The sequence below is a fragment of the Vulpes lagopus genome, chromosome 9, assembly GCF_018345385.1.
Source record: "Vulpes lagopus strain Blue_001 chromosome 9, ASM1834538v1, whole genome shotgun sequence".
Lineage (NCBI taxonomy): Eukaryota > Metazoa > Chordata > Mammalia > Carnivora > Canidae > Vulpes > Vulpes lagopus.
The window spans coordinates 32,277,066-32,295,826 of NC_054832.1; the positions used below are offsets into that span (position 1 = coordinate 32,277,066).

Below are 18,761 nucleotides of genomic sequence, written 5' to 3' on the forward strand. Positions count from 1 at the left end.
TTTTTTTTGCATCATTCTTTTGTACAGGTAGTCTCTAAAATAAAAAATCATTTAGCTCCCAAATTAATATTTTTTCCTTCCTATTTTTCAGCTACTGGAAAGTGGTATATTGCATGGTTTGGGACACTATGTCTGAGAATGAGTAGTTAAATGATCTTTATCTAATTCCTCACCATTCTGTATTGCAAACATTTCACATAATTTTTCACTCATTTCACTCCTACTAATAAGGAATTTAAGTGTTACTCCTCTTCCCTCCTTTTTCTTTTTGTTTTTAAGTAGGCCCCATACCTAACATGGAGCCCAGCATGAGGCTTCAACTCATGATCCTAAAATCAAGACCTGAACTGAGATTAAGAGTCAGACACTCAACCAACTGAGCCACCCAGGTGCCCTTCTTCCCTCCTTTTTCTTGCCTTTTAAAAACAGAGCTGAAGCTGAAGTGAGAGGATGATAATAGTTCTGCCAAACAAAGTAATATTACAACAAGGTCAAGGTCACAGTCATGAGTAAATCTTTAACTTCTCATGTTCACTTTTATTTATTGATAATGAATAAAGTTAAAAAGGCCCCATCACATTCAGCAGCTCTATGTAGGCAAACTCCTGAGAACCTATCACTTCTTCCTAGAATGTTTTCTTCTACCTTTATCCTTTCCCCTGGATGTTTCCTGGAAAGATTTTGGTTTTCTCAAATCAAAATTTCTTCTTTCAGAAACCAAGCAAGAACTAAGAAAAGTTTTAATTTTGATCTTCCTAATTTTATATACGGATAATATATAGTCACATACAGAATTTTGAAATTTTTAACCTCTATAAATTAGATGCTAGTCTAAATTACATCTCTAGGGATTTTTTTTTCTTGCTCTCATATTATGAAATTCTACAAAATTAAAGCACTGATATCATTTGAGCATTAGCACAGATTAACTTTCACTTTGGACAAAAGAATCTCCATATGCATGAAATAATACATGTATCCTAGAGCCTATTCAAAAGGTCAGGAAATAATGGGGTGTGTAGAGAGATCTGTAGATGTTTGCTGTAATAAAGATGATCAGGGATGACATGAGTTTTTGGGTTGTCAGAGTAGGCCAATACAAGCTACTATACCATCTATCAGAAACTCCTATAACTTGACAAGAGAAGTTGCTGTCAAAGACATCACCCCTAGGAGGACATAGGGAGACAAGCTACAGATCAGAAACAGAAATGAAGAATAAGCCCATATATCTGGTTAGAGCCCCAGGAAGTCCCGCACAATTAGCATTCATCAAGCACATCTGAGAAATGCCTCTGACCATGGACAGAGAATTTACCAGTATTCTGACATCAGTGACTTATGAGGTATGTTCTTTATGCCTGGCCTAGTTCCAGAGGGAGGATAAATAAACTCCCTAGTAGTTCATCTAGTGGGGAATGTTAATTCCAAAATAATTAGATCCATACAAAATGGGAGATTAATAAGAGCTAAATATAAGTTATACAGTATGAATAAGGAGATCATGTGATATATTGTTTGAACTGAAACACTTTTAAGAGGAAAAAGTGACACTAGCCAGACAAAAGACAAAGACAACATGCAAATCTGGGGTTAACCAAAGTAATCTAAACATATGATCACTCTAGCAAAAGGGCATGATCATTAAATAAGGGGCAATGTGATCTAGATAAATCTGAGAAAACTTATTTCATGAGAGATAGGATGTGAACTAGATCTAAAGGGCAGATAAAATTGAGAGAAGCAGTATAAGTGATTTAGGTAAGGGTAAGATCTGGTGAAGCTGGGTCTCCCAATGTGGCTTAAGATGGAGAGATATTAGAACATGACAGGTGGGGCAGCAAGAGCACAAAGAGAGAGGACCATTTGTAAAAGAGATGGCAAAATAAGATTTACCTTTGGTGTCAAGTCAAATCAGTCCAAATCACTGCCAAAAGCCAATACTTAGTCTCAGTGATGAACTGTGCTGTAATCATTTAACAATATCAGTCATGAGTATGGGAAGGAAACACAGCATCCTACCTGCCATTTAGAACATTTGTCATCCACATGTTGGATGGACCCATTGAGGTAACCAGCCTTTAATACCTTGATAAGAATGATCTAAGAAAATTAAATTTGATTTCATATAAGCCATTTGTTGATTTTGATTGTTAAAGGCAAGAATTAGCCAAGCTATATTTTTGGTGGATAGGAAAGAATCCATTAAGAATAACCAATCCAAAATGATCCATATTATACTAAAAAAGTTAACTCTCTTATAGAACAATCCTAGACAGATGAAAAAGTTGTTGGAGAGAGGGCACAGACTGGCATGCCATGTTAAAATATTAATGTTGGTAAACATTCATTTGTTTAGATTTAATATAAAGCATAGAAAATAGATTGTAGAAATAGGAAGGGAGCTGTGCCCCTAAGGTAAAATTCAGTTTTATAGTTATGAAAATTTAATTTGACTGCTTTCCCAATAATTGCTCATATTTGTAGCAGCAGCATGCCAGCAAGATAACGGTCAATCAAACGGACATCACCCTGTAAATGCTTTTTAAAAGCCCGCACTGTGTTTCCTGGTGGGAGAATGGCATTGCTTCCAATTGTTAAAGGATGCCCAGTTGAAAAGCAGAATAAGAAATTGGACAGTAGGAAATCTTTATATATTGCCGTTTCCCTCCCTCTCTCAAATTAAATTCCTGTTGGGAGCTAGAACTATTTTTTTCTTTCTGAAAATGGAAAATCTGTCACATCATAAACCAGACCTTGAGCACAGAATGTTTGAGGTGCTCTTTTTAAAATTCTGTTTGTGGTCAAGAAAAATTAGGATATGCTACGAATATGGGCTGGGCAAATATTTCTTTCATAGGTGAGTGAAGGACGGCAGTAGGTTTCTCAATGCATGAAAAATTTCCCTGGATCCTAGTTGAAGAACAGCAACAGAAAGATTCCTCTCTGTCTCTGTCTCCCTCTGACCCTCCTCTAATTCCTCTCTTCCTTTGTTCTCTTCCTCATTCCCTATTTCCCACATTCTTCATGACCGTTGAGAAAATGCCATTAATAACTGGTACAAAGAATCGTGCTCAGTGCATGGAGATAAACTGGGGATGACAAAATATCAACTTCCTGCTGCTCAATTGAAAGCCCTATCTGTACAACTGGTAATTACTTTTAATTTAATTAGGACTCCTGGTATTGTTTCTATCTCATAGATTACATTATAACATGTAATGTGTAAAAGCAACAAGACAAATTGAAGCAAGAAAACACAGAAAATATTACCTTTTTTGTCTATAAATAATACCACAGTTTAACTCTTCAAAAAGCTCTCAAGTAGCTTTACTATGGGCTAATTATTATTTATAATATTCCTTTGGCTTGAGTAAGCAAAAATTTCATATAATCTAATGAAAAACTACATCTCATGGATTTTTTGAAAATATTTTTTAACTCTATACTTTCTCCTTTCCTCTCTTACGCAGAACAGTAAATTATTTATGCTGTTTTATGCTAAAACAAAATTCATTTAACTAGAAAGAACAATCATTGGTACTGGAGAGAGACTATGATCTTGACTCTTAAGCATGGGGATATAAGAGTGGCTTAGGAAAGGCACTGTTTTTTTAGGCAGAAACACCGTAAGCAAGGCAAAGAAGCCTACTTGAGACCTTTGCTGACTCAAAGGAAAATAAGGGTTCCATTTCTGAAAAATATACACTTAATTCGCATTAATCCACATGGAATGCACAACTGCCAACCACTAGAAAACCTCAAGAGACCCTCTAAATAGTTAAATTATATAATAAAGTGTGTTTGAATTATATAATACAGTGTGTTAAATTATATAATAAAGAATGAAGATTCATTCTTCCAAATTTCTAATTATAGAACAGAGTGAAGTTAGGTGTGAGAGGGAAACAGAAACAGAGACAGAGACAAAGAGAAAGAGAGAACACGGAATCACTAGTGCAAGCAGATAGGTGCCTTAGTTGGAAGAAGATTCCCCACATTGAGCTTACAATTGCTGTCCAAATAAAATGAAAAAAAAAATCAGAGTGAATGGCAAGGTAAAATATGATTGAAAACTCCTCTAATAATCCTTGATCCTTTCATCCAGTAAATTAGACCTGGAAATTTATAAGGTAGATTTACTGGCTTAGTAAAAACTTACTCTGAAAATGTCAAAGCACACAGAAAACACACAGACCACTCCCTTCAAATATTTCCCTTCTTTAAAATTATAGATACATATTCACAGATCATTTTAGAATTAAAAAAACACATTAAATATCATCTTGTATAGTAACTTCATTTCATATATAGTAAAACCATGTTCTCAAAAAGGAAATTAGAATATATTTCCCAACAAGGCAGATAAGGACGAAATCCCAAGGACTGAATCCTCATTTTGAACCCAGAGGTTTTTTTTTTCCCCCCTACATAACATTGCCATTTTGCATGGTACTAACTAGAATTCAAACCAGTGGACTTCAAAAGCTAAGAAAATTATTCAAAATTAAATAAATATTAATTTTTGGCCCTAATTTTTCTGTTATTTCAAAAGATAAAAATACTTAAGTTCACCTGGATAGCTGAGCTGATTATCATCATGTCTCAGTTTCTAGAACAATGCCTCTCTGGCAACCTCTTATCCACAGTCTGGTATGGAAGGGACAGCTGTTGCCCTATTTGCAGCCCAAGAAAACAGCATTGCCAGCCAGTTCCTGCAAGACAGAAGACTTTTGGCAAAATGGCAGTGTTCTCTTACAAAAATAGCAAACCATCATCTGGGTAAATTCAGGAAAGCTTATGACTTCTGCCAAAGAGAAATTGTGCAGTGCTGATGGCAAGTCAATACTGTGTTGAAATAAAGATCTAGATAAAGGTCAATTTAGATTTAAAGAAGATATGAAGAGTGTTGGGTGTTAAAAATTTGAAACAATTCCTTAGGCAAGCTATGACATTTCTTTCATCAAACACTCAAACAATTCTTATTAAATGCATAAGTGTAAAATGGTATCTTTATAGTAAAATAATATTTTCAAATAAGGGCATACACATACTTCTGGGCAAAATTACATGCTATTTTACCAAGAGGAAGGGCAGTGGGGAGGAGTGGTATTGGAGCTAGATCATATGTAAAGACTGCTTTCAACATCATAGCACAGTGACTCTGATGTCTCGTGGATCTGGGGATAAAATAAAAACAATGCATGCCCTCATAGAGTAAACAGGTAGCACATTGAATAAGTAATATGGAGGGTGGTAAGGGGTGAGGAGCTAATTATTAATGTAAAGAATTGTTGCCTCAACTGAAAAAGAGAGTCTGATAGAATGTGATTCTAATAAAATCCCACAAAGCTTTATGGAACTAGAACATAATGTTGAAATACATTTTAATTTTTTCATGTGAGATTGTGTACAACTCAAGCCAAGAATAAAAATGAAAGTCTCTGTTTCTTGTTAGTAGTGGGAATTCAGTGAGGTTCTCACCTCCCACATGCTAGAAAAAAAAGGGAAATAAGATTTCCCATTGAGAAATCAGGAGTCATATCCACAATGGAGCAAAGTAGAGATGTATGAAGTCACTCCAGAAAGAAAAAGTGATTCACAAGTCAGCAAGACGGGACTGGGTCTTATTTGAATAAACAAAAATATCTGAAAAATAAAATACCAGTTAATAAAGGTTCAGTCAGGAAGGAGCGACACAACAGGAGAGTCATGGTGCAAACATTGGCAATGCCTACTTAAACACTGTCCAAAAGAAAGGGAGCTTTTGGAAGTCAGTATGTCCTCTCCAGATGGGATGGAAGGCCATCTCTAGCATGAGGATGAATACACAGAGCTAAAAATCAAAGGTTTCAACAGATTTCTGGTCCCATTAGCAGTATGATAATTATTGGAAACAGAGACATTATAATTTATCTTGATTTCTTTAACAGTCCAGCTTATCTAATATTACATTTTCCTCATCTTTTTCTATTCTCACTAGATAACCTTCTGATACATATTAGATCTGTCTGGAGGAAAAGAAGATACTGATACAGCAAATCAAGTTTTCCCACTTATGTGACCATCCAGTTTCTTCCATTTTCCCTTTTGTGCTTATTAATCAGCTTTCTCTACAAGGGTAGAAACTGTAGAAAAGAAGGGACTATGATAGGCAGAGGTGAAAGAGCAATAATGATTTGATCTGCTAAAAATTGTGTTTAGGGGAAGAAATCCAATCTTGCCCAGTCATCTTCACATAACAATTTATATTGCTCAAGAACTTTCTATGTATGGCTCCCTGTCACCTGACATAGATGACTAGAATCTTAGTACCATAAGACTCTTATAATCATCTAGTGGGAACCTACCATTTTATGCAGAAAGAAATTGAAGTATAGACAAGTGAAGTCCTTTGCCTATAACAGAATTCTGCTGTCTAGCAACACAGATCAGTATTCTTTCTGGACCTTGTGCTGCCATCCTCCAAGTCCATTTTCTGGAGAAGAACCTGAGTTGAAGTTATGGCAGGTGAGACGGCACGGAGAAAAGTTTTTGTGTGAGGTTGTAGAAGTTCACTTTGACTCTGGCTTCCAGGTCAGAAGAAAGCATTGACCTTCTCTTTAGCAGGCCAAACATGCCTCTCTTTGGAGATACGTCCACTCTGAGAAGATGCCCTTCTGAAGTCAGCCTCTGTCTCCAATCTGAAGAATGTCTAATTCTTTGGGTCAGTGAAATCTCTCGTCCCAGAGATTGAATCAGAACTTCACAAAGGAACCCCTACTATGTACTAGGCAGGGTGAAGCCTGACATCCGAAAGTGACCAGTGCATTACATAGACGGGGCTGCTATAGGCATGGATAGAGGGAAGCTTAGTGCTTTTATGGGCAGAATTAGCATTTGGAGTGAAAAAGTAATCTCCTGTGGCTTAAAGTAGACATGCTCTCCGGAACCACTGCCAAGTCCCACTTAATAGAAAAGGAATAAGAGGAATTCCAGAGTATCACCTACAGAAGAAAATAAAGGACCCTAAGAAGATTGATTAGAAGGGTGGGAAGATGGGCAGCCCGGTGGCTCAGTGGTTTAGCGCCGCCTTCAGCCCAGGGCCTGATCCTCGAGTTCCAGGATCAAGTCCCACGTCAGGCTCCCTGCATGAAGCCTGCTTCTCCCTCTGCCTGTGTCTCTGCCTCTCTCTCTCTCTGTATCGTCATGAATAAATAAATAAAATCTTAAAAAAAAAAAAAAAGAAGAGTGGGAAGAAATCCACCAACCAAGGGAGGAAGATGTGACTGAGGCTTTGAAACGAAATTTGTAGGTTGGTCCTGGGAGGGAACATTGTAAAACAGAGCCACAGTGCATCGGTATTCATGAGATTACAGCAGGAAGATTACACACCCTAATGGAAACCATGTTTTCAAACCAGAGGAATATCCAGGAATATATCTAGATGTACCACAAAAGAACAACAATATGTATACAGGGACTTCCAGGATGCAGGTGATGTTAAACTTTTAAGTTCTGTCTGCACACATACACTGAAATGGATACAGCCCAGATCCACTTTCCACTGGATGGATATTGTTGAGGGAAAAAAAAGCTGCTGTCATTCATTATTACAAAAAAAAAAAAAATGACTTACTCTCTTACATTGATGCTTTGTTGTGGCACGTCCTTAGAAGCTCTAGAGTAAAGAATGTGGAATTCCTAGCACTGCTGGTCCTCTGCACCTCAGTCCACTCTCCTATGCCTTTCAAGAACATTAATTCCCCAAATCTACAGCTTTTCCCCTCTGGCTTCAGCTTCTCAGTGACAAGCACCAACTTTCCAAGTAGTCCTTATACTTTTACGTGCCATCTCCTGGTTTATGTTACTTTTTCTTATTTTTTTTTTTTTTATTAAATAGAGTTAAACAAAGAATAAAAGTTACCTTTGCCATTGAATCAGTATCACCATGTTAAATCCAAATTTTCCTACTAGGACTTCAGGGTCTAATTCAAGAGTGTCTATAATCTTAACACCGAATCATGTTCATTTTCTATTTCTCCAACCAAATTTCGTTAGCTCTGGAAAAGCTGTGATTACAAGAAATGCCCGTTTTCTCCTTCTACCATCAGTCAAAACCACTTCCATCTGACAGTGGCCTCCTTATATGTAGATGTTGTTCCAGTTCACCACAGCATTGGCTTCCTACTAAATTATGCCCCCCTGGCTTTGTTCATTTTGTTATCAACCAGGCCTCATGGGCATTTGAGTTTGTGCTCAATGGTATCCTAGAGCAATGACTTTCAAGCTGTGTTCCCCAAAAAAGTACAGACAATTGGCACAAAATTATCACCCTTACTAGTAAAAAAAAAAAAAAAAAAAAGACAAATTGTGTTGCTGAAAGCTGTCTTATATGAAAGAAGATTGTTTTAGTTTTAAGAGCCCTATACTCCTCAATATTATGCATTGCCTGCAATTATTTAGTCTGTCTAGGTCAACAAGGGAAAACAGTAACAGTAATGAAACTAATAATAAAACCACTAATACCTGCTAATCACATATTATGTGGAAGATCTTGCTGAGTCTTTTTCTTGACTCATTTCATCCTCTTGAGCCTCACATGAGGTAGGTACTATAATTAACCATGCTTTATAGATGAAGAAGCTTTATATAAGCCGCTGCAATTAGAACTGCCTTATGAGTACTAGTCTGTGAAGTGGGCTACTGGTTATTCACACTCTAAGGAGAGTTACCATTGCTGGATGCTCCTCCCTTATCCACAGGCTGAGAGAGACATGCTGTAAGAAAGGAAATCTAAAAGCTGGCAATGGGAGTAGAGCCTGGCCCCACCTGGCCCCAGTTGGCTCCTGGACTCCACATCCCTTCCTTCTAATAGTTGAAGTTCAGGGCCCTAAGTGCGGTGAGAGCAAAATAGTCAACATTCTTTGCTCTTCCCCTCTACCCATGTCTTTTGCAACGTCTGTTATCAAAAGATGGAGCCCATTCCCTGCCCCTCTTGAATCTGAGCTGTCCTTGTGACTTTGGCCTGTAGAATGAGAAGTGACAATATGCCAGTTCTGAGCCGAGGCCTCAAAAGATCTTGCTCAGCTGCAGTCAGCCAAACTTGGCTCAGATTCACAGGACCATAAACCCACAAACAATAACAAGGGCTTATTTTTGAAAGCTTCTCAGTCTGCAGGTGGTTTGACAGCATTAATACGGTGATAGAAAGCTGATTAACTAATCTGTAAGTTTCACCCCATTCACTGTTTCAGAGCTGATCCTTATCTTGAATAGATGGAGGTGAAAAGCTGCCAACTAGCTGTGATTTTGGACGGACTATCACCTTATCACCTTTTAACTAGTTTAGCACCAACTTTCATCCCAGTTATACCTGGACTTCCGTCTGTTCTTCATTCATCTCTTGGTAAACTTCTTAGCAAACCATTTACTCTAGGTCTGGGAACTAAACTTGCTGTTTTCCACAGCTCAGGACTAGATTCTGACCTAGTTACTGGAGCCACAGAGTTACAAACTGGAGCCAAGTCAATTGCAGTGCACCATCTGCCCTCTTGGATTTCAATGTATCCCCTGCCCCTGAATTCCCTGCTGTAAATTTCCCCACATATCACTTAGACGTTTGACCTAGTAGAAGCCAACTGCTTTCCTGACTTGCTTTTTTGCCTCTATCTTTGCTCTGTAGACCCTCCAGTCTATAGCCACATTGATCTTTCAATGGCTCTAATACTAGGGCAGAAGAGACCAATTCCTGGAGCAGGTCCTTACCTATGGCACTTCATAAAATTAAAGTTTCATTCTCAGTCCTGTCCCAGGGATTAACAAGGAGTGTTTAATTCTCCCCAGGAAAAATAGTCCTTGGTAAAGAACAACCCCTTGGGAAGAGAGAATAGAAGCACCAGGAAAAGGATGACAAACGGCCTGTTTCACAATTTTCCAGAATTCCTTGAGAACTTTGCCTCCTTCATCTCTATATGTACTTGAAATAATACCTCATGCAGGTATTATACTTAATGATATTTAAAAAAAAATTTTTTTTTTAATTTATTTATGATAGTCACACAGGGAGAGAGAGAGGCAGAGACACAGGCAGAGGGAGAAGCAGGCTCCATGCACCAGGAGCCCAATGTGGGACTCGATCCTGGGTCTCCAGGATCGCGCCCTGGGCCAAAGGCAGGCGCCAAACCGCAGCGCCACCCAGGGATCCCACTTAATGATATTTAAAAAGTGAAATTGTTGTGCCCAAGATTGTGAATCCAAGAAACCACCAAGGAGCCGGCCGACTGGGATGCAAACACACGAGGGTTTATTTGCAAGCTCGAGCTTGGGTCCAAGTGCACCCGACACAGCGCAGCAGGGACTTGGACCCTGAGACTAAGCCGGGTAGCAGCTTTATAGGGGCCAGTGGCCCATGGGATAAGCAGAAAGTTGCACAGTCATGTCGGTCCACACGCAAGTGGCCGATTGAATTACATTTTACCCTATAGTACCCTCGGCCTATTACTTTGAGCTGGCCTGTTACTTTGGTCAGAATTGGTGCGCAGTTTTGGAGGGCACAAGGCGGGGTTACATTGTTATGAGCCGATTTCTGGTAAGGGTGTGCCCAGCGGCTTGACTAGGGTGGGGCAGCGCCTTAAGCAATCAGCAGGCCATGTGGGGGTCATACAGGAGGTGGCGGGTGCAGCACAAATGGAGTTAGTCCTGCTCTGCTTGTCCAGGGGTAGGGGATTTTTGTTAAATTTCCTGGGTCCCACAGAAATTAGCTAGTAGCATCATCTTACATGAAGGAGAACATATTTTCTTCTAAAGAAAATCCTATAGTATTTGCCCTTTAAAAAAAAATGCTTCTGTTTGGTAAATTGAAAAAAAAAATGTACAATATCTTAGAGTCTTTGATTATTGGTTTTCAGTGAAACTGAAGTGTAAACAAAGCAAAAGTAAAGGGGAAGAGACCTTTACATCATTTGAAAAGCCACACATTTTTCTTTCATTCTTTAAATACAAAGACGAATAGAGCATTATTCTTGATGGTATTCAGAAACATACCATCTGAGGAAGAAAATGGATAAAAAGATTAAAAGTATTAAGTATTTTGCACCTTAGTTGAGTTGCCTATCTCTCACTAACCAAATAGGAATAATGAAAATTGTTTCACTGAGAGGTTACCAGGATTAAAGAAAATTGCTGATGTGAAAATACATGAGCCTGGCACATAGTAGGTACTCAGAATATGGGTTTGAAACACACTTTGAAAGGTCAAGCATTTACCACAATGTGATTTTTCGGGGACAATGCTAGAAGTTAAGATGTATTTCTAAGTATGTTTCAGAATTTAACTGGGAAACTTCCCTTGAATGTTCATTTTGTTACCTTGTTTATTATAGCTTTCACTAGTCATGAAATAGTCATGAGATTAGAAATGCACTGCCTTGTCTTAATTCTCTGGAATAGGTTTCATAAATGTAGAGACATATTACATGGATAATTCTGCAACCTCACATTTCTATAAGTACATTTATAAAACTTAATTAGGAACAATATATACAGTTTGGCAGGTAGTTACTGAAACAGCTCTATAGTTTTGTGAAATATATTAGATTTGGTACACAAATAATGTAATCATTTAATGGGTCAATTTCAATTACACTTTTCCACTTGGCACCCTGGAAATCGATTTCTTTAACATAGAGACATTAGTCTTTTTCATATTCCTACATATATTTTAATCCCATGAATGGAACTGAAACTAAATTTAATAAATCTTTTCTTCATTTTCAGCCAAATGTCCTCTATTTGATGGATATTAATGACAAAGCAGCTTATAACTATTACAAATGTTAAAAACTTAGGACGAAATACTTGTTTGTATGTACACAATATTTTGAAAGGACTTTGGGATCCTCTGGAATAGAGTTTAGAGTATGAATCAATTAGTGACTTATTTAAATATTGTGATAAGATATCACAAAGGAGGACCACATAAGACCTTAAGCATTACTCATATCGACTTATGGAGTGAGAGTCGCACATACGATGGCAGGCAATTCTCGTTCTATTCCACTGTACATTTCTTTGGTGGTATGAATGTGGCAGAGAATTCATTAACGGATAAGTGTACAATGGCAAATAGGGTCTTAGGTAAAGGAGTAATGTCAAACATGAAAAATAGGGGTTTTATTTTTTCAATTCAAATTCAACCTTTTCAAAACCAAGATACTCTTTCTTTCCTGCAGGCCCTTGGAAACAGGGGTTAGAGCTTAAGAACATGCTAAGTATGTACAGATTGTGTAAGTTGCACCAAGGGGCTGTGTTCCCAGCTCGCCTTTTTTTTAGAGCACACATGGAAAGATGCATTACTCAAGGATCCACATCTAACAAAAGAAAAGGGAAAAAAATGTTTACCTTTGCTTTTTATTTTTCATCTTTATGAGTGTGTATGTGTAAGAAAAAGACTTTTTTCCTCTCAGTTCTACCCTGACATTGGAGGTAAATGTTCATAAAAGAGGCTTGGTCCAACCCCAGGAAATCATTTGGGGGTAATTACCACTTGGCACTAAAGCGACATTAAACAAGCTTGCCTTTTTCTACCAAGAGATGAAATAGTCAAGCGTGGCTTTCATTGAATGCCAAACTAGACTTGTCTTATTCATGCAGGTTTTTATATCAGCCTAGATTCAGATTAGTTGGGGTGGCAACCCAGAAGGTGAGAAAGGAGAGTTAATTTAACAGGGTACAGAATATTAATTCAACAATCCCAAACAGTCTTTTTTTTTTTTTTTTTTTTTTTTTGCAATAGTTGGTGTGTTTGCCTCATGCAGGAATGAATGCCTGCTTCTCTGAAGAGAACTAAATTCAAAATTCCAGGAAAACTTACACATATCTATTAGAGGCGTGCATTGGCATTTATAAGTGTGTGTGAGAGGGAGAGAGAAGGAGACATAAATATATGCATATATGTCCTTTTTTTCAGGTCTATTCTTCACTAATTTAGATCTTCAGGTGTTTAGATAGTTATTTTGTCCCCAAAGTAGCCTTTCTGGATACTTCTGTTGTTTGTGGGTGCAGTTCTTAGGATAGATAGTAATAGAATCAAAGTGGAGCTGAGCATATGAGCAGGAGATTCTTAGAGGTGATAGAAAAAAAATGAGATCTAGCCAAAAGGCAAGGAAAAGGGAGATAGAATGTACGGGAAAGCCTGCAAAGGAAAAGAAGGTCCTGGGAGGTTACTGGGGAGAGAGCCAGCTGGGGTTATGCATTTTTCAAATGGACCCAAAACTCCAAAGAAATCTGGGACTGTGCTTTGCAGTCAGTCCCATCAAGAGGATGGCAGAGGCTGAACTTCTGAAATGGCAACTATTCAAAACCAGAAGCAGTTTCACAAGGACAACACACTCCTTTGCTTAATATTTACCAGGAAAGGCTTCATAAGAATCCATGAGCAATGTGGAACTGAGCGAGCTATATGCTTATGTAAGCTTGCACACTTGTGTCTATGAGGAAATTGTTGTCTCCTAGACATTTCCTTCTTGGCATCCGCACCACCCCTCCCTTCCTATCCACTGCACCCCCCTCCAGATACATGCCTTTTCCGTTTCCTGCCCTTTGAATGATGATATTTGGGCAACACAGCTAGTCAGTAACCATTAATGGGTTAAGAGGGTTGGAAATTCATTTGATTTCATAGTTGACTGTTTGCATGACTACAGGTTAAGCTGTGATTAGATTTCCATTTAGAGCTCCCTCATTTTCAGGCATTTAAAAATAACTCAGCCCTAAAAGTTCCTTCTAAATTGATTGAACTGGAGCTTGCCAATGAGTCATAGATAACCCTCAACCTCAAAAACACAAACAAAAAAAACAATACCAAAGCTGGGGATGGGAGCGTACTGACCTAAAGTTAATTTTTTAAAGCTTTTTTATTCTGGAAAAAGAAAATCATGTGGGGAATATAAATCAATAAATATATGTCAGGTGTGTATAACCACATTAAGTAATTTTGCAAGGACCCTAAATAAGCTAAAACATTCAACTTTTGCACCTACAAAAACTTCATTCCCCCCCAACATGTGTCTGTCTGCATATAAATAGATAAGAATTCAATGGCCTCATGGAGGTTTGTAAGACACATATTTAAAATCAAAATGGGTGTTTTGTGATGGTCTAGTCTCTGAGGAAAATCCAAATAAGTTTACAAGACCTGATAAAATATCCTTTTTTCCCCTCCTTTTTCAGCCTTAAATTCAAGGCTATTCAGGACTCTTGCCAATTTGCCAATTCACAGCTGTAAAATTACCTAAAAGTGTAAGTTTTTTCAAAGCATTCAGTAAGTGACGTGGGAGTTCAGCGGGAGAGCCCCTGGTGATGGTGTCTCATTAGACCTCTAGCACAATGCAGCTATTTTTCTTTCTATCCAGGCTCCTTAGAGGAGGAACTAGTCTCTTGACCCATCCTATGACTTCCAGATTCCAATTTCCTAAAGCACTACAGCCTCTTATTATCGCATTTGAAAGATTTAAAGTATTACTTTTCCTCATGCTAAGGAACACAATGATGCTTTCAATAAAGTTAAGAACAATGTGAAACTATTACTGTTTACAGGAATAATCTTTACATACACTAGTATTTCTGTCATTTGGGAAGAACATTTTTAAGATAATTTCCTTTGCAACAGAAGGGCTAATCCTTACCAAAAATAAGACCAATAAACCTGGGAACAGGAGCAAAAATAAGACAGAGGTAAAACTGGTAAAACTTTATTAGTTAGGCTCCCACTATTGCATAATTTGTGATAATACATTTTGGGTTAGACCAAATGCTACTGTTTGCTATTGATTTAGAAAAAACTTGCTGTGCCAGTTAAAAAAGAAAAGAAGACTAGGGTGGGGGCGACCAGTTAGTGGAGTGCAGTGGGGAGGCATATTAAATCTACTTATGAAACTTAAGAAAACATAAAGCCCGGAAAAACAGCATGCTTCAAAACACTTGTTACATGCTCAACACTCTTGCACAGCCTTTGCAATATATTGAAACAAGGTAAGGTGCTGTCTTCAAGGAGCTTAAAATCCAGTTGACTCTAGCGAACCACGAACACAAGTGGATTCTGATACAGAGATACAGAAAAAATCAGTCTTAGCTGTTGGCTCAGTAGTAGCTACGATAGAGGTTAGTTTGGGTTTTGAAAAGGAAGTAATAATGTTGGATTTAAATACATATAATAGATGTCATTATATATGTACATATATGCATTAATACATATATATATATATATATACACACAGGTCCATATTACACAAACATACAGAAAATAAATGCCCTCAAAGCTATGTAGTGGCTGTAGAAATTATTAGGTGCTTTCCTGCAGCTTTGGATTCCCACTGGTAAAAACAGATCACTCTAACTTTTAGGAGATGCTGCATTTGGCCAGGTCACTGTCCAATAAGAACAAAAAGAGAGAGAGATTTTCACATAATTCATTTTATAAAGATGTCTACCTGGACACTAGATTAGTCCAACTCTCTGTATTTACAAGTAAGTGGCACACCATAGTCAGCAAAATGTGGTAATGAAGGTTTATAGACTTCCAACCTCACCCAGGTTGCTGGTGATTTTTAAATCTAAATTTGAAAACAGTATGTTTGACTAAGGAAAAAAAAAAACAATTGCTTAATTTTGCAGTTTCAAATATTAGGTTTCTTTTATAATTTTTAAGTCTAACATTTTAGATTGCCCAGTTTAACAGATGAAAATCTTACTGTGATCACACTTTATTTCAATGGTTTTTAAATATTTTTTCCTTAAGTACTACTTATCTAACTGCATTATTCAGTTCTCCAATCTTAAAAATTAAGCAATATTTTAAAATCTCATTCAATTTAGAAATCTAGCTGGGTTAGACTTACAGAAATAAGAATAACAGCTTAACAGTTTCTTAAACATAAACCTATATTGTTCCAACCCATTAAAAGAACTTGATATCAATTAATCCCATTTGTATGCCCATTTCATAGATGAGAATGTTGAAGATTTAAGAGAACTTAAAATATTGTTCACATTCAAATAACTAGTAATTGGAAAATTCACTATAAAAGCATAGATCTACAACACTGCAGAGTCCTTGTTTTTCTATTATGATAAAAATCCCTTCACAGTCCTCAAAACACTTCCACTGCCCTTCTTAAAGGGAGGATGATGAACTGACTTCATAGCTCATTGACCCCCATCACCTTTCAATTATCAGGATCTACTTTCCAGTTTCTGAATTATCTATGTCTCTATTGATCTTTCTATCTCATACTGTTTGCTTTTATGTATTCAATAGCTTATTAGTAAGTTTCCTGGGCCATGAAATGTGGAAGGACTAAGGTCTGAGATCAGTGAATATTCTTATTCAAAATTCTAAAGCAATTCTTAATGTAAAAGAAGACTGAAGGTAAGGCTTGTGGTTTCCTGCCCTAGGTTCCTCCCCTCAATTTAGAGCTTATTATTGCCATATATAGCTGTTTGTTTTATTTAGTGCAAACACACACACACACACACACCTCATTACTACTTGTAAAGCTCTTAAAAAAATCTAACATGTGTATATGCTTGATGTGATTCTACGAGCTTTGCAAATAGTAGCTTATTTAATCTTCATAATGACCTTATAGGGGATTATTATTATTATTATTAATTATTATCATCTTTTAGATGAGGAAACTGAAAAACAGTCATTAACTGGCAGTGCTGGAATTTAATTGGTCCCAAAGTCAGGCTAACTTTTAGCTCAGGCAGAAATTGTCCGGAGACAATTCTGGGCTTTGTCCTGAGGGTCCATGGTGATGGTATTTTTACCATCAGGTGATATGTTTGAGTAATGTGTTCACCTCATAGTCACTGTTTTTAGAAAGTGAAAAATATACCAAAGACAATGTCATTTGCTCAGGTATGCTCTTGCCTTTTTTATGATATGCTGCCTAAGAGAGGGGAAACATGTCTGGCATCAGCTTTACTACATTTTTTTCTGGACTTAATGTTTCCTCACTGTATCTGTAAAAACTCAGGTTTATAGCTTCATCACTGGATGAGGAGTTTGTCTTATTCATCTTTTATTTATAGCACCTAACACAGTTCTTGGCTCATAGTAGAAGCTCAATAAATATTGATTTGAAATAATGAATGAAATTAGGTGAAAACCAAAGAAAGCTTATCATTCTTAAACCTACTCTTCTGGTTTTTCATATGAAATGAATCAATATCTTTCAATTATTCACCAGAAATTAAATTCTATAATGTTTAATGAATCAGAAGGAATATCATGTCTTGCCAAACTCCTGTACCATTTTTTCCTGTCCCTGGAATTTTCTTGGTTATTGCTGACATTTTACCTATTATAATATTCTCAACAAAGAAAACAGAATAGCCAAGCTGCTGTTAATAGCTTTTGAAGTGAACCAATTTATTGTCATAGCAACCAAAATTTACAAAACAGATCAATTAAAAAAAAGATTTAAATTCAAACTAGAAAGTAACTGTTCTTAGAAAAATGAGATAAATTATTCCACTTTTCAAAAAGCAACAAAGATAAGCCTCCTTCTTCCTCTGACAGATTTTCCAAAGTAAAAACTATAACCTACACACAGTCCAACTTGCATGTAGGAGTTAAGGATAGGTAGAGACAATAATGACACCCAAACATCCACCAAATCCATAGATATAGATCCCTGCTCTGACCCCATGCCTGCTTAACTCCTGTTACCCTTCTGCTCTCAAATCATCCTACAAATTCAGAAAAGACCTCCCTGACCTTGACCCTCACTAGATTCTGGGGAGTGACCCATGAAAGCACTCACAGCAGTGTGTAATGTCTTTTTATACCAACTATTAGTTTGTAATTTACCTCCGTTTTTTAAAATAATTACTTGATTAACAATTGTTTCCCTCTAGAATGTGAGTTCTGTGAGTTCAACAACTGAATCTGCCCTCGTTCTCCTTGTAAACCTGACGATTATCACAGCATCTGAAACACTGAAGGTGTTTTTACAAATATCATTGAAAACAATGTCCTAAGCAATATTTGTCCAGCACGTACAGAAAGAACTTGGTGTTTTTTTTTTAATGTGTCCTTAAAAGAAGAAAGAAAAAGGGCAAAATGCTGAAGTGCTTATTAGTAGAGTGATTCCACAAAAAGTTGAATGAAGTACTATGGTCCAGTCACATAGCCTCAAGCTTAGGCCTGGAAGATTTATCCAGGATGGAATTTAGATTCCTAAAGATAATGTTACTCATCTCTCAGCTGGCCATTTATTTATTTATTTAGTATTTTTAAAAAAATTTTTCTGTTTTATTTTTTTATTTAAATTCAATTAATGTATTATTGATTTCAGAGGTAGAGGTCAGTGATTCATCAGTCTTATACAAGACTGGGTACAGGGCTTATTACATCATGTGCCTTTCTTAATGTACATGACCCAGTTACCCCATCCCCCCACCCTCCTTCCTTCCAGTGACCCTCAATTTATTTCCTAAGATTAAGAGTATCTTATTTGTCTCTCTCTCTCCAATTTCATCTTGTTATAATTTTTCTCTCTTCCTCTATGATCTTCTATTTTGTTTCTTAAGTTCCACACATAAGTGAGGTCACACGATAATTGTCTTTCTCTGAAGGACCTATTTAGCTTAACATAATATCCTCTAGCTCCAACCACGTCATTGCAAATGGCAAGATTTCATTTTTTGATGATTGAGTAGTATTCCATTTATATATATATATATACCACATTTTATTGGATGTTGTTGCTATA

General features: G+C 37.0%; 1 protein-coding gene across 13 annotated transcripts in view; it reads right to left on the reverse strand.

Annotated features, from left to right (window-relative positions):
- LOC121498500 (folate receptor alpha-like) overlaps positions 1–4,744 on the reverse strand; it is a 203,694-nt gene extending 198,950 nt beyond the window's left edge. For 8 of the 13 annotated variants that reach the window (XR_005989818.1, XR_005989813.1, XR_005989819.1 and 5 more), the window contains exon 1: positions 4,576–4,744. Coding sequence is in view for 1 of the 13 variants with exons in the window: in XM_041768469.1 (XP_041624403.1) it covers positions 4,576–4,602 (27 nt within the window). In the remaining 12 variants the exon portion in view is untranslated. Of the gene's footprint in view, positions 1–1,896; positions 1,967–4,575 lie in introns of all 13 variants that reach the window. The other 5 variants (XR_005989817.1, XR_005989812.1, XR_005989810.1 and 2 more) reach the window with 2 other exon arrangements.
- Positions 4,745–18,761: the final 14,017 nt, after the last annotated feature.